Genomic DNA, 16,598 nt, shown 5'->3' with positions numbered 1-16,598 from the left:
GATTCTGACCAGATTCAGTAATCAAGTGCTTACTGAAAATAAATGAATGAATGAATGAATGAGAGAACGACTAAATAACTATCAGTACTATGTCAGTGTTCAGTCAAATTCCACATAAATTCATCTTGCTTGGCCAGCATAACTAATTCTAATTCATCTTTTCTCTCCTCTTCAGTTCACTCCTCTCCCCCCTTCCGCTATTGCACAACCACCACTTCCTGAGTTTGCACATTTCATAGTCAGTGAACCTGATTCCAAAAATAGACTGCTATAATGGAAAGCTAGACATACTCTCTCTCTCTCTCTCTCTCTCTCTCTCTCTCTCTCTCTCTCTCTCTCGTTTTCTCTCTCGCTCTCTACAGGAACCTTTAGGAAGAAAAAACCTTGTGCACCGCATTAATAGTTGATGTCGCCGATGATGCAGAAATTAGCTGCTTGACAGCTGTTGTTGACCGCCACATTTCACACGACGCTGACTTCTATGTACTGAAGGTCACTGAAATTACTCAACCGCTGGGTTTTAGTCACTTATGTTAGCCATCCATATTTTCAGTCGGGTTTACATGGCCACTCACTGACCAGTAAAATGATCCACATGAATCTGTAATTAATGTAAATGATTTGTTTCGCTAAAATGTTGGTAAGCATTTTTTTAAGGTGCCACGTGCCATTTCGCTTTAACAGACCGACTATCATCTGAGCGTTTCTCATTCATCTACCGCACTCTGGTGGTCAAACACCCACATTGCATTTGTGCACACCGTCAAGAAAAGTGAAACCCCTCTCTCAGGTTTCTGTCCAAACTTACTGATCAGTTCCAATGTGTAACAATAATACAAAACACTATTTATACGCAACATTAATATGAAGACGCATAACTAAGCTATTCAACACAGTGAAAATCATTCCCAAATCCTGGTCTACCTCGCTGGGTCTCTTTCCCCCCCGTACATTTCACAAATATGTTGGTTTGAATCCTACACTGCCATGGTGTTAGTGATATGATGAATGTCATCTTATATGACCAGACAGTATGAAGCACAAAGCAGAAGAGCTAACCGCAAAGATGTAGTGAAATATTGATGCAGCGCTGAGTGAGATGTCATAGGTATCATATGGCTGGCTTCCTACTGACCCACACCAGACTCAGACACAGTCAAAAATAAATAAATAAATAAATAAATAAAATAAAAAGACCTCTAAGAAAGATCTCTTTTGTTTTTGGTTTCTTTTCTTTTTCAAATCTTTCTTTCTTTCTTTCTTTCTTTGAGAACTGATTAACTGCTTATCGCTCCTTTCAGATGGAACACAATTCACATCTGTTGTTTTCCTCCGATAACATCTGGCTAGGATTTATTCTGTTACATTATTGCAACACACAAAAAGGTCCACTGTTTAAAAAAAATCACATAGATATTATACCAAACACTTTTACGGGCCATGTCTGTGAGGTGCAGACTGAACCATTTGTTGCTAGGCGAGGAGGTTATAAGTCCCCAGAGAAGCTCCAATATAGTTTATAGATTGTAAGTTCAATCTTCCAAGCTATTTACTCTACTAATATGACTTTATTTATTTATAACCATAATAACTGAGCAAGTTGCAACTGGACACTAAAAACATAAACTCCAATTTAGTGGGTTTTTTTTTTTTTAGACCTTTGTCTTTAAATATCTTTATCTTTGTACATTTATATTCATTATCCTAAAAACATTTACATCATCTTTGTAGAAATAGAATTACTCACCATAATATCTATATAGTTTCAGAGATATTCACTATTATTTGGAAGAATTTGCTCTCTTATGTTTCCAGAAAGTAATTGCAACAAGTTCCTACTTTTGAGGTTTACCTGAGTGAGTTTATTTTGTTATATATTATATTTAAATATCATGAATATACTTTTTTTTGGGGGGAGGGGGGGGATTACGGTGGATTAGTGGTTAGCATGTTTGTCTTGCGCCTCCAGGATTGGGTGTTCGAGTTTGCATGTACTCTACATGCTTCGGGGGTTTCCTCCTGGTACAGTTTTCTCCCCCAGCACAAAGACATACATTGTAGGCTGATTGGCATCTCTAAATTGTCCGTAGTGTGTGAATGGATGTATAAATGTGTGCAATTGTGCCTGCAATGGCAACCCATCCAGGGTGTCTCCTGCCTTGTTCCCCAAGTTCCCTGGGATAGGGTCTAGAGGTCGACCGATTGAACGGTTTATCGGCACCGATAAACAATTGCTGGAACTATCGGTTATCAGCAAAAATCCACACCGATAGTTTTTCCCAGTTGCGTCCGTGCGGGAGTTGCTGAGAAGAGTCCGCTGTTGTTATACAGTATGAGAGCGGCCTCTAGAGGTGAAATAAAAACTATCAATGACAAAGTGGGGTTTTTTTTTAACACTGAAGTGATTTTTGATTCATTTTGGATGTCTTTATTTTTAATTGTTATTTGTAGTGTTACTTTTTCACTCAGTTTGGTTCAGTGGATGTATATCTTTTATTTACTTTAATATTTACAAATAGTTAATATATTGGTATTTATATATTTATAGAGTTTACAAAAGTACAGTACATTTTTTTGGTACAGTCAGTACTGTTTATTGCTGTGATAAAGTTCAGCAGTATTTTACTTTGAGTGTTGTGTTTTCATTCAGTATCAATTTTTAAAACTATCGGTTATCAGTAGGTACCGCCCAACTTAGTTATCGCTATCGGTAAATTCCACCATCGGTCGACTTCTATTAGGCTCCAGGCTCCTTGCAACCCTGTGTAGGATGAATAGATGGATGGATGGAATAATTTTTTTTTAATCCATTCAAATCCATTTAATTTAATATACTACTATCATCATGAGCACCACTTTATCTTGACTGTAATGGTTAAGATTCCACCACTAAGTAAAGTTGTGAGAGCCACATTTCTTTAAAAAAAAAAAAGTTGTGGAAATCTTGTGGAACCTGCATTAATTTTCAGCACATCCATGTCCATACTATCACAAGGTAAAATTTGGACATGAATAAGTTAATGCTGCCTGGAACATCATTTAACATTTAATGTGGGTCTATGTTTAGAGTGAGTTCATATCATTAATTTTAACACACTGATGCAGTTTACTTTCTGAAATGTTGAAAAGTCTGTGAAATTGTTGACTTCTGTGGAAACAAACAAAAAAACATTTGAGTCTGGTTCTTGTGTCTTTTACATTATAAACAATAATGAAGGAAAAGGAAAAAGTGTCTCGATGAAGATATCTTAGCAAGGCTGCATGTTTACTTAATGTTTAAATAGGCTTCCAGAGCAAATTGAAGCAAATTATTCAGTGAAATAAGTGGTTGTAAATGTTAAATCAACACTGTACATGTTCATTCAACAGTAATTAAACCAGTAGATTAGGAACTGCAAAATTCTAAATGAAACACTGAAATTCAGCATTATATGTGTTGATTTGAGACTGTAGACATGAATTCACCACTGCTAATTGTGCTGTGGATGCTAGTTGCTTGCTAACATCTTCACACTTCAATGCTAATTAACCAACATCAACATTTAACCCTCTACTACATGAATTATTATATTTACATACAAAAATGTTTTTATTACTTGAATTAGTTAAAGTAATAAAATTATATAAGGAATTATAAGACTTATTATTATTTAGTTATTCATTTATTTTTACGGGGGGGTTGGGGGGGGTATTTGGTAAATTGTTGCCATATGGCAACAATGGCCAATGGAAAGTATCATATAGTCAACAATAACATATCTTCCAGAAAGGAATTACAGTTGTAAAAGTATGTGAATGGATTTACTCACTCAAAATACACACAAAAAAATAGATCCAAACATGTTTGGGGTGAAGTATCTTTTTAATTCTTTCTCTTGAATTCCTAATTCTTTCTCTTGAAACATAAAATTTAGGAAATAAGGTACAAGTGCAACATGTCTGAAATTACAACAGGTTTTTTTTTCTTATTTTGAATGTGAAAAAATGTAAATATACTATTAGAGAAGCCTAGTGTTTTTTGTTGTTTGTTTTTTTTTTTGCTGTGTAGGCCTGTTTCAATGCTTGAATGCACATACCACAGTTCCATTATCGCATGTTGTTGCCATATGTAGTTTAAGTAGTTTACTACATATCGCAATTTAAGTAAATAATAAACTTTAAGTAGTTTTGCCTAAATTTTATAAAAATTTAGAAAAATTTATAACAGTTTTCGATGATGACCTTCACCATGCCATGTGATTGCAGAAAAGAAACTTCCTGATCATGTGACATGGCATTTTTTTTGTTACGTTAAAGTTAAAGCCCCCTTTTTCCAGTTACATAGGAAAATAGTAGTTTTGTAATGTTGCCTATGAAAAATTGGAGATGAATTATTTGTTGGCATATAGCAACCGCATGCAGTAAGAGTTAAAGGTCTTGGATGACCATATAAGGTCAAGTGGGTAGTTTCAATTACATATATAGTTTCACATAGTTTCAACAACATATTTGCAATTTAGCTGAAGCATTTACGATTTTTGTCCCATTGCTGCGATGTTACAGGTGAATTCTCAGTCTTGTGGGATAATAGAAACCCAGTGGGTGGGACTTTGGTCTCTGTGCTTGGTAAAAAAAAGAAAGAAAGAAAGAAAGAAAAAATGGAGGAGCTGCTAATTATTAACTAGTATTCACATTGGATTTTGCCTCATTGTTGTTGTTTTTTTTTTACTGCTGCTTGGTGCACAACTGAGAAGAAGAAAAAACCCTGGCATCTCATCTACCTAAACTTGCTACTGTGTTTGTGGTAAAATTCAGTTTTTCTCTCCACCTGCTATTATTTTCATGTTAGCAGTGACTGCACTTCCTGTAATACAATACACCTGAGAATAACCCGTTAATCTGTGCTGTTTCATGCTGAAAGCTTACACATCAGTGAAAACAGTGTGTTGAAACCCGTTCTTTTTTCCATCAGCATTTTCGCTGACACCCCCCCGACAGCGATAGTCATGGTGAAAGAGATCGTGTTGTCCGAGACGGCATCAATATTTACAGGTGTCTAGTGCAGCAAGCTTAGCTGTTAAACATGGCGCCCGGGGAATACGTTAACAAAGTGAAGCTGAGCTCTGGGGAAACAACACGAGGCAACGTCTGTGTGTGAGCATCTCTAACACTGAGACTGAAACTGTACCCTTCTACGCTAAGTAGTACACCAGAAAGATTAGCCTGTCTGAAAGTGGTGTATTTATCAAACACTAGACCAAACACTAGACGAGTACAGCAAGCAATCCCATAATCCAAGGGTACAGATGGGCGGGGCTTGGAATAGACAAAAATACTCAGGCACAGCATATTTCATAAGAGACGCTATTTTGGGAATGTATAAAATTATATCTGTTCCATTTACACATTACTGAGTCTGAGAAAAACATCCAGCATGCAGATACATACACAGTCCAGGAAAGTAACATTGAAAATACCCTTAAGGCCTGCTGAATATACTATTGTAATTGCTCTGAAGGGTAACTCACAGTAACACAGTAATAAGACTGTAATCATTATGCTGTATGTATTTAGTGTTATGGTGACTGATAAAAGTGAACACATTAATGAATTAATTCAGTAAATAAAGTAAGAAGTGTTAAAAGAGGTCCTTCATACCTGCTACTATCACACTCCATGACTCATCCAAGTGTTTAGGACAATATATAACCCAGGCCATTCATCTCATTCATTCATATTTTTCTTTCTTTCTAATTAGACCTCAATTTTGACATTGTGTCAAGTGGACACAGAACTGAATGGACAAGCACTGTCATCCAGCACTGTCCAGGAAGACAGTTCATGACCTGTTTCGCTGAGCTTATTCCTCGATTCAACACACACACACACACACACACACAGAGAGAGAGAGAGAGCTACCATGACACTCAAGATACTCGAGAACTAAAGACGACCCCAGACATGAGCAACAACAGCGAGCCCAGACTAGCAGTTAAACAACTAATGAGCACTTGCAAACAGTGAACAGAGCACGGAAACAAGTCACAAAAAGAGCAGAGCATTACTATTATATACCATTCAACTGAACAGATGTTGTTGGCGTGGCTGATAGTGTTGGGGTGGACAAATCAGTAGCCAAAGTCGATGGGACAAGCAGATTTAATGTCAGGGATTTTAGTCTTTTTTGTTGTTGTTGTAATTACCTAGAAGACAAGTAGGTTCAACTAAATAAATAAATAAATAAATAAATAAATAAATAAATAAAATCCACTCCTTTCTGACTTCATTTCGTACAGTATATAGGCTTTGGATAAAAGCGTCTGCTAAATGAATAAATGTAAATGTAAATATATAGTCCAAACTTAATGCAATTCACGGTGGTGGCTCAATGCTGTAATTACATGCTCTCCATCCATAGGGGTTAACAAGTTAACACTATTTAGCAAAAAACTCATACTTAGTTTATATTATTTTATTTTTTTTTTAGATAGCCTTTAAGAACGCCTTTGACAAAAAAAGAACGTATTGAAATCATTCTCATGGCTGGATCGGGAAGCTGTCGCAAGGTTGCGATGGACTTTATAGGAAACATGGCGAGCACATCACACGCGACACTGCTGCCAAACTTATTAACAAATTCAAAAAGATTGGACCAATCAAGAACAGGACGTTCTTGAACATCCACTGACGAAGGCACAACCGATGTAGTGCTGGCAAACATAGTCCCCTAAGTATGGAGACTTTTGGGACACCCTGTATAACACACACTTTCGATTGCGACCACCTATCGCACTACACACATTGGCTGAAGCACAATCCGATGTTAATAAAATTATTTTTACTAGGCGGATTAATTAGCATGCATGGATGACAGACAATCTTTTCAGAATCAAGAACGCTGGAATGTGGAATCACTGACAAAACCGAGTGAAATAAAGTTTTGTGCAAAGTCACCATATAACTAGCACAACACCTTGCAGTTAAAGAGAAAATAAAGACAATAACCAAACTGCTTATAGTAAAAATGTTAGCCAACAATTTTGTTGCCTTAAATACAAGACACTCTCTGTTTTATTGTCCACACACTGTGATGTCCTCTATGTACATTGACTTTGTGCTGTTGCATCATTCTACTGTATAATAAGTACATTTAAATTACTCTTTTGTCATTGAATTGTTGCATTTGCAATCTACCTGGAGGGGAGTCTCTTACTAAATTCAAATTTCTTGTTGTAATGAAGTGTCAAATGCAGGCGGTTTTGCCACTTTGAATGTAATGCTCTCTGAGACATGCTTGTTTAAACATAAACTTGATAAGACATGACATGACATTACATTAATACAGTGAAGTACGATAATCCACGATTATGCTATAGCAGTAAAGTAATGCATACATATTCAGTATCACCTTACTGCTATGATCTGGTAAGACTGGCCAACTTAATCAATATGGATTTTCTACCATAGAAATAGGACACCTAAATCCCGCATTAGCCCCTGCTGCTAACTACATTCATACATCAACATCCTATCTCCCGCACACGCAAACAAACACACAGACACATTAGCAGGGATTAATCTTTGGACAGATGAGGGTCTACCCTGATAAAATCGGTTGTAACTCATTTTATGGTCAAATCATTTTCACTATATTCACTTTGTTACAACATTAGACATTTTTTTGAATACCACAGGTAATGTAGCTATATACTGTAAATAAAACAAACCTGCATTGTCGATATGTCATAAACGTATGCAAAGTAGTGGAATGTGGGCTAATGTAAAAAGCTGCCTTCACGCCAGGTCGTAATTACCGTAATTATGAGATTCCGACTTGTAAAAAGTGCTCACGTCCTTGTAGAACTCGTAATTACAACTTGTAAACTAGGAATTTTCTGAACGCTCCGACTTGTACCACCTGACTGCCACGTCATCCGGAAAAACACTCAAATTGGAGGCGGATTCAACAGTAAAATGTAGTTAAGCAGTTATCTTGAAATATTTCTGAGTAATAATTCATATAATTGACTGTTATTTGACATGGCGTGAATGCAGCCAAAGAACAGAAATGATCATAAAACAAGCCTTGATCAACTTTTGAAATATACTAACAAAATTAGATAAAACCACATATATTGTATAAAAGCACAACCTTCATGTAAAAATACAACACTTTAAAACAATCAATTATCAAGTAACATGATGATGTAAGCTAAAGCTAACGTGACAGATGTCTCAAGCTATCTTAGCAGCATACAAACAAAAACAACAGCGTTCAAATTTCGACAAATTACAAACCAAACTGCAAAACTAATCTTTGTCTAACTTTAAATACTTTACCAAATATTAAGAACATTAGCTAAGAACTGAGGTTTAGTTAAAAAGAAGTATTAAACAGTAATAAACTGTAAATGCCAACCTGACTTAATAATGCTAATATGTAGTATTAGCAACTAATAATGCTAATTTTACATTGAAGGTTCTTGTTCATGGCACCAATTCCTAATACTATTTGGTCTTAAATAGAGAGGCAAACATCTGTCCCATTTTAAAGACCAAAATCATTAAATGGAAGTAAAGATGCTATTTGTGAGTACAGCAACTGAATGAGTCTGATATGGAAATGAAGAAATGAAGCAAATGTAACATTGAGAAGGTCTCTGGCTAAAATTCAACTTTCTCCATGAAGGTATGTGATTAACTATTAGCAATTTTGGGCTAGGTTTGTCGATATAAGGCGACAATGAATAATCAGTGGCCCCAGTTAGCGTCAGATAATGCTAACTGATACTAGATTTCATTCACTGTCTGCGTTATTCATTAGCCATGGAACCTCTCTCTATGGCCCGAACCCAGGGACATAGACTCTCGAATAAATGCGTCACAATCTACTGACAGGAACAAATGTTGTACTGAAAGGGAAAGAAAAGGTGCTAACCACTTTGTCCTCCTGTAGAGTTTCCAAAAAAAGGAGAGAAAAGGAGAGAAAACAAAGGGGGAAGGATTGTGAGTAACATTAAGACACATTCTTGTGTGTTTCAAGGTGTTCATTCCTATAATTTATAGTAAACTGTTTCAATATCGACAAAAACAAGCTTGTACAGGACCATTGGTCCTGTTCACATACAGTATGTAAGAGAAAAAGACGTTGTTGCCCCCTGGTGGCCATTATACGAAGTGCACACACTTTCCTTCCACTATTTGGATTTCATTCGGCCAGCCAATTAAAAAGTCTGGACCAGATTTTGTTTCAGATTTTAGTGTGTCTTATTCAGTTATGCATATCTGTTGCAAAAGACACATGGAAGATTTTTAGATTATGTCTGCATTCAAATGATTCAGGAATTTGAAGCCATTTACAAAAAAATAGGAAAGTTAAAACTGTATATATTATATATTTGGTGCTTTAATGAGAATATTTTAAAGAGAGTGCAACAAGATTATATAACCAAAAGTGTACTAGTTGGACACACACACACACACAGCCAAAGAAAGGAATGTCAATTTACTTTAAATTTACTTGAAGTTTTTAACGTCTTTAACCTTCTTGATGTTTGCATTAACACAGTTGGATGAAAATCCTACTAATGACTTCACAGAAATCAACAAATATCCAAATAAGAAAGCAATTTTCTTTTGACATAATTCAAGGTTGCCAGCATGACATAAAAATCCCCAGCCTAAAAGGAGATACACCTTACCTTGGGGACATCTTGTAATATTTACATAACCTTATACCAAGTTTTGCCATCTTACAATAGTCATTGTGCTGCAATACCTTCTTACATAAAGCAATATGTAATATGCAGCCAGCAAGTATGCGTAAATTTACAGGTCAATTTTTCAGCGCATATACATACAGTAGATATAAAATGTCTACACATCCAAGTTAAAATGGCAGGTTTTTGTGATGTCAAAAACATGAAACCAACATAAATCATGTCAGAACCTTTTCTGCCTTTATTGTAAAAAAAAAAAAAAAAAAAAAACCCTGCCATTTTAACAGGGGTGTGTAGACTTTTAGACACAATGTATGCCTACAGCTGTTGTATACTACAGCTTAATTGTGCTCGTACCTTGTTGGAGCGGAGAGACACTCTTCCCCCACAGCGGGCGCAGAACTTGGTTTGGCAATATGAACAGAGGTGACCGCAGCCATCAGCAAACTTGGTCTTGTGGCAAATTCCGCAGATGGGAGCCTCGCTTTTCTGCTCTGGAGTGGTCTGAGACTCCTCCGCCATCTTCTTCACCTGGTCCTTATACGACTCGAACTGCTGGTGCAGCTTCCTACAGGGGAAATGCAAGGTAGCATGTGAGAATACACCAACAGAAAACCAAACAGATGTGCTATCAATTTTTTTAAGGAGTACATAATAATAATAATAATAATAATAATAATAATAATAATAATAATATACATACAGTATATCCTGAAGGTTATACCTTGAGATATAATATAACATGCAGTGCAAAATTTAACTCAGTTTATATTTATTATTCCAAGAACCCTATCTGAAAATCCTACTTTTATTATGTTTCATACAAATGGACACTCCCAACACAATGCTAATCCATTGGTGTGTAACTTTCCATCCATTCCTTTCAATATAATTGTACTGCAAAATTTAAAGTATATTTTTTGGTACCGGTTGCAAGAAGAAAATCCTTTTTTAAAAATCCTTTGAGAGACCACAAGATAGAGTGCTAGAGAGTGGCTACATTGCGTGCATGCATACATGATTGTGATTGTCGTATTGATAATATGAATAACAATACTGCAGAATAATATTCTACTATTATTTTAATTTATATAAGATAGTTTATTAAGAGAAATCTAAGTAAATACTGGGACCGTGACTAGTCACAGCGGTCATCCTTTTTCACTGAGGCTTGCTCCACACTAACACAGGTACATTTGAAATCGCACATCTTTTGTTATCTGTTTTGACTTTCCAGCCTCACTGAAGCACCATTTTTGACAAAAAAACAAAACAAAACAAACTTCTTTACAAATCTGTACTCCAAACATTTTTGGGTCATGTTTCTAAGCAAAAATGTAGCTTTTTGAAAATGTTGACATTATGCTGACATTGAGATCATGTGATCTCAACAATTCCAAGATGGCGAAACTTATTGCGATTCTTTTCCTGACCATGACACCCATATGAGCTTGTTGAACATCCCATTCCAGATTTAATCTTCATTTGCTGTTGTAATAACCTCCAATCTTCTATGAAGGCTTTCCACTAGATTTAAGAGCATGGTTGTGGGGATTTTTCTATCCAGCGACAGAAGCATTTGTGAGGTCAGGCACTGATATCGGGTGAGGATGCCTGAGGTGTAGTCTGCATTTCAGTTCATCCCAAAGGTGTTCAGTGGGTTTGAGGTCAGGGCTCTGTGCAGGCCACTCAAGATCTTCCAGTCCAACCCTGGCAAACCATGTCTTCATGGAGCTCATTTTGTGCACGGGGGGTTTGTCATGCTGGAACAAGTTTGGACCCATTAGTTCCAGTGAAAGGAAACTGTAATGCTACAGCGTACAAAGACATCCTGTACAATTGTGTACTTCCAACTTTACAGCAACAGTTTGGGGAAGAACCACATATGGATGTGATGGTCAGGAGTCCACATACTTTTGGTCATATGGTGTGTTTAAATTTTATGTTTGACTCCTTCATATGGTTTATAAGCATCTCAGGAAACTGTATTTCATGTTCACATTGTCAACATAAATGAAAATGCCAGAAATTACATAAAGGTCAGAGCCTCCTTCACTAGGACTGCCAGGCACAGAGGCCACTTCCCCATTCACATAGACTGAGCAGCTGTGGCTCAGGTGGTAGAGCGGGTTGTCCACTAATCGTAGGGTTGGCAGTTCGATTCCTGGGCCCGCATGACTCCACATGCCGAAGTGTCCTTGGGCAAGACACTGAACCCCAAGTTGCTCCTGATGGCAAGTTAGTGCCTTGCGTGGCAGCTCTGCTACCATTGGTGTGTGTGAATGGGTGAATGAGACACGGTGTAAAGTGCTTTGGATAAAAAGCGCTATATAAGTGTGCCATTTACCATTTAGACTGACATAGATGCCAGTCTCCTTTACTGAGAGTGACACACAGGTCACACCTCCTTTACTGAGACTGAAAGACATAGAAGCCACAACCCTGGTATTATAATTGATATGCACAGAGGCCACACCTCTTTTACTGAGACCAAAACAGAGGCCACAACTCTTTTACTGAGACCAAAACAGAAGCCACACCTCTTTTACTGAGACCAAAACAGAAGCCACAACTCTTTTACTACAACTGACAGACATAGAGAAGGAGAAACACATAGTGCTAAAGAAATATATAACAAATGCAACCACACATAACAATAATATAGTGTATATTATAACTTATGTAATAAAATTATACACCCATATGGACTCATATCAGTTATGATTGGCCCAATACACTCTATAAATGAATGCATCACTATATAAATATTAGAAAATGGTGCACAGATGTAAAAAAAAAAAAACCAAAACCTCAGCTGCCTTTAATTTGCACAAGATGATTATGGTAGTCAACACTGCCTCAAATTAAACCCACTCTTTTACTAGTAGGAGGTGTTTGCTTTAATGCCAAGTAGTGGCTGAACCTAATTCTACTTTCTCAGGTTCCTTGTCATTGCAGGCGCGCTTCTATTTCAAGGCCAGCAGTAAGTTAACACCAAGTGCGTTCACCATTTAAAAGCACAGCAAGCCATGCAAAAGCTGCACTCGCATGGCAGCGAAACATAACGATGCACTCTACGTTACAAAGGGCCTCTCATGTTCGAGGTAGGACGTCATAGTTCCTGCCAAACAATATAGCCACGGTGAAAAGCAATACTTTAAACGTGTCTTGAAACAATGCATTATAAAAAAGCCAACATAATGCATAATAACTGGGTCAGGGTGCTATGGGCTGCCGTTGTTTATAGTATATCTCCTATTCATGACCCTAAAGGGCACACTGCACACACTAATTGATAACTAACATAGTTTCTGGTTGGGAAAACGGTGCCAAATGAGATATGATTGGAAGTCTACAAATCTACCAATATGAGCAGTATGTAATATAAAATAATTAGCCAACAAGATTGTTGCTGTCGAGAGATAAATAGCGAGTGTTGCACCGACTTGTGTGTGCTCGGTTTTGTTGTATGGTTATGTTTTATAAAATAAGCAGGAAGTAATCTAATGCAAAAACAAACAAAAAAAACATATTCAGTGATTGTAAAAAAACAGCACTGGTTAGAAGAGGGGGAAAACACATTTATACATTCATTCATACTTTAGCAACTGCTATCCTGAAGCTATTCTGCGAACAAAAGGCTGCATTACACCCTGTATGGGACAACAGCGCATCGCAGGGAAACATCAGTCACACATATCAGTCCAAAAAATGGTAATAACTGTAAATCCATCCAGATAAGAAAATGTTCTATGCTATGTTTACATTTCAAGACAAAATGGAATCAAATTGATTTACTGTCTAATTTTGACACAGACCAGGTGTTTCATTTATCAAAGCATTTTAGCAAAGCATGTCAGTACGCACTAGAAAGCCGACATTTATCGTACGGGTGTATGCACAGCTAAATCCAACACATTCAACAAATCGCTCCGTTTGTGCACGACTGCACACATTCACATAAAGAAATGCCCCCGAATCTCCGTATATGGTACACAACATCCCTAAAAACTGGTGTGATAGGTGGTGCGCAGTGACATTATACTGTACGTTATTCCCTCAGTACTGTCTTTTCTGCATTTCCGTATTTGGAAATGTAATGTATTGTGGTGTGAATGATATGAATGTGTCCAAAATGTGTCATTATTCCACTCAGAGTTGGTTGGGAAATGCCAGACCTGTCTCCAATTTCTTGATGAAATGTGCCCGTGGCTAAAACCCTAGTATAAAATGGACATATTGGCCTCTCCAAAAGTAGGGTACGTTGGTGGCAGACATCAGCTAAAACTGCACTGAGCAAACGAAATAAACTGATGAGTCACTCATCACTCTCAGCAAAAGGTTCCTATGCTCCTTAAAAACACATTCCCTGCACAAAGCTGTGTGCCAAATCCTCAAGCAAAGCGTCATCCCAGTCCGTTTTTAGACGATTTATGCATTTTATGGGATTTTACTTCACATTTCATCTGCGTCACCAGTCTGCACCTTAGTTATAAAGCACTATAGTGAGCAATTAGTGTCACTTATGGCTTTACCAACGATGGCACTTTTCTACCACTAGGGGTTTCTGCATACACATGGTCAGGAGTAGTTCTAAAAATACGCACATCCTCCCGCACAAGAATAACTCGATACATCACATTCTATGAGTAGAAACGTGTGTAGGTGTTTCTTCTCATCAAATATGGGTGATAAGTGAGAGAGCCGTGTGAATGCGCGACCGCACTTCCAAAACAGTTGTGTAAAATTCAAATAAATGTAAATAAAAACAGAATGCAGTGATTTGCAAATCTCATAAACCCATATGTTATTCACAATAGAACATAGAAAACATATCAAATGTTTAAACTGAGGGATTGTACCATTTTAAGAAAAAAAAACAAAGGTCATTTTGAATTTGAAGGCCGCAACACGTCTCAAAAAAGTTGGGACGAGGCAACAAAAGGCTGGAAAATTAACTGAAAAGTTGTCTCATCTTTGCCGTCAAGATTTGTGCTTTTCATTTTTTTCGCTACTGCAATGATGTATCGTCATGCAACTAATGCATGACAAGAACGCATATTAATAAAACTATTAATGTGTTAATACTAATGGTTTACAGCAAAGCATCCAGGCAGAAAGACTGGATCTGAGCATCTGATACAGCTTTATTAAGAAAATTCTTTTTTTAAAAAATTGGTCTACCTATGCAGGAGGCAGTGACATTGATTCGCTAACTACTCTTCCCGATATTGGTGTGCACTCGTCATGACCTGTTGGGTGTCAGAGCTCTAAGGTCAAGGGTCAGAGTTTGAGGATCAGACACGCACATGGCATCTATGCATTTTGTATGGCACCCCTCAATCAACCACAACCACAGTGGAAACCAAAGCCTCCACCGCACTCCACAACACGGCGATAAGCGCAGTTTTGGCCCCCGTGTTTGGCCTTCAACGTTCATTAGAGGGCTGAATTATTGAGCAATGCTATCCCTTTACATGTGAACACACTTGGGTGTTAACCAGGAGAGAGAGCATTTCTACTCTCACCACAACTATTTTTGTTACAGTTCGACCTAGGGATGCTACGATTCAGATTGATCAGACCAGGTTCGAATATGAGCACAGGTGTATTTGGTACTTGTTTATACATATATACCAAAATGAAGAACTAGTTTAGTTTTAAGCAAGGCATCAAAATACATTTTACGTAGCTTGGTTTATATTTTCCTGGTCTACATGCTTGTCACGAAAAGCACACACATGCATGTTCGTGCATTTCGGCTTCTAGGCTCGTTCTAAGCTAGTTGATTTTAAATGAAATGCATTAGCTAGCTAGAGTTAGTTACCATGGATGGAGTGAAGAAGAGTATATTTTGCTTCACGTCAGAAAAATGCTTCAATGCACTTGTAAATGAAGTGTTTTTCATTGTGTAGGAATCTGTCATTATCAGTGACAGATATTGGCTGATCATCAGAAACAACATTCTGAGTAAGGGCTGTTATTTTCACTCACCTTTTTTGCTGCTGCTGCTAATGAATCCCACATACTGAGATTCATCAGGTTACTTGTATAGTACAAAGATGCAGTAGTAGCGCCTCTTGATATTTTCACAGAGCACATTTTGTAGTCTGATTCGCTTTCATCACAGTCATTTCATATGTCCTTAGCGCAACAACGTACAATGAGCACAGTACTGTACCGATACCCAGTACCAATATCGGTTTCCACACATTCCTAGTTCGATCATGTTATCAGCTCACCACGGTACTGCTTAACCATCACTGAAAACCTATTTCATGGTCAGTGATGATCTTGAACGTGTGTATGCTTCAGGACAGATTTGATAGATTTGAATCCAACCCTGTTCAAAAAGCTGGAGCAGATGAAACCCATCAGATGAGTCATCTTCAAGACTGTCACACAATATCTACTACCCTGACTGACTGCTTCTCTAGGTTTTCACCATTGCCAAAATACAGAAAAACATATTTCATCAAAACAAGTCAACGTAATACTGTTTCTGCCATGCATGCATATGTCTTCAACACGTGCCATAAGAGAGCAAACTGTTCGAACACTGTTCTGTCATCATTTCATGTCATGTTCTGTCTTTTAATCAAGGACATCCAGCACACGCAACACAGTGAACGCTAACATATTTAGACAACTGAAGCTTAGCAGCGATTAGTACAGCTTAGACCACAACACTGCTGAATTCTTGATTCTGATTGGTCAGAATGTGCTAGATTCATTTTCTATAACAGCTCAGATAGTCATTCTGACTGCAAAGGCAAATCTTAATCTTAACGCACCTTTTCTTATATATTATTGTTTCTATGGTAACAATTTACACAGTGGCTTTTATGGTTTATATGGGCATAACTGTTGATATGTTGAAGTTTTCTAAAAGGAATGTCA

General features: G+C 37.3%; 1 protein-coding gene across 1 annotated transcript in view; it reads right to left on the bottom strand.

The window, feature by feature from the left end:
* LOC128599404 (regulating synaptic membrane exocytosis protein 2-like) overlaps positions 1–16,598 on the bottom strand; it is a 98,705-nt gene that overhangs the window by 52,398 nt on the left and 29,709 nt on the right. Inside the window, exon 4 of the mRNA XM_053610941.1 lies at positions 10,056–10,266. Within this exon, the coding sequence (XP_053466916.1) occupies positions 10,056–10,266 (211 nt within the window). The remainder of the gene's footprint in view (positions 1–10,055; positions 10,267–16,598) is intronic.

Source organism: Ictalurus furcatus, chromosome 23 (genome assembly GCF_023375685.1).
Source record: "Ictalurus furcatus strain D&B chromosome 23, Billie_1.0, whole genome shotgun sequence".
NCBI classification, from domain to species: domain Eukaryota; kingdom Metazoa; phylum Chordata; class Actinopteri; order Siluriformes; family Ictaluridae; genus Ictalurus; species Ictalurus furcatus.
Note: the sequence above shows the minus strand (reverse complement) of the source record. Positions and strands in the feature narration are given on the sequence as shown.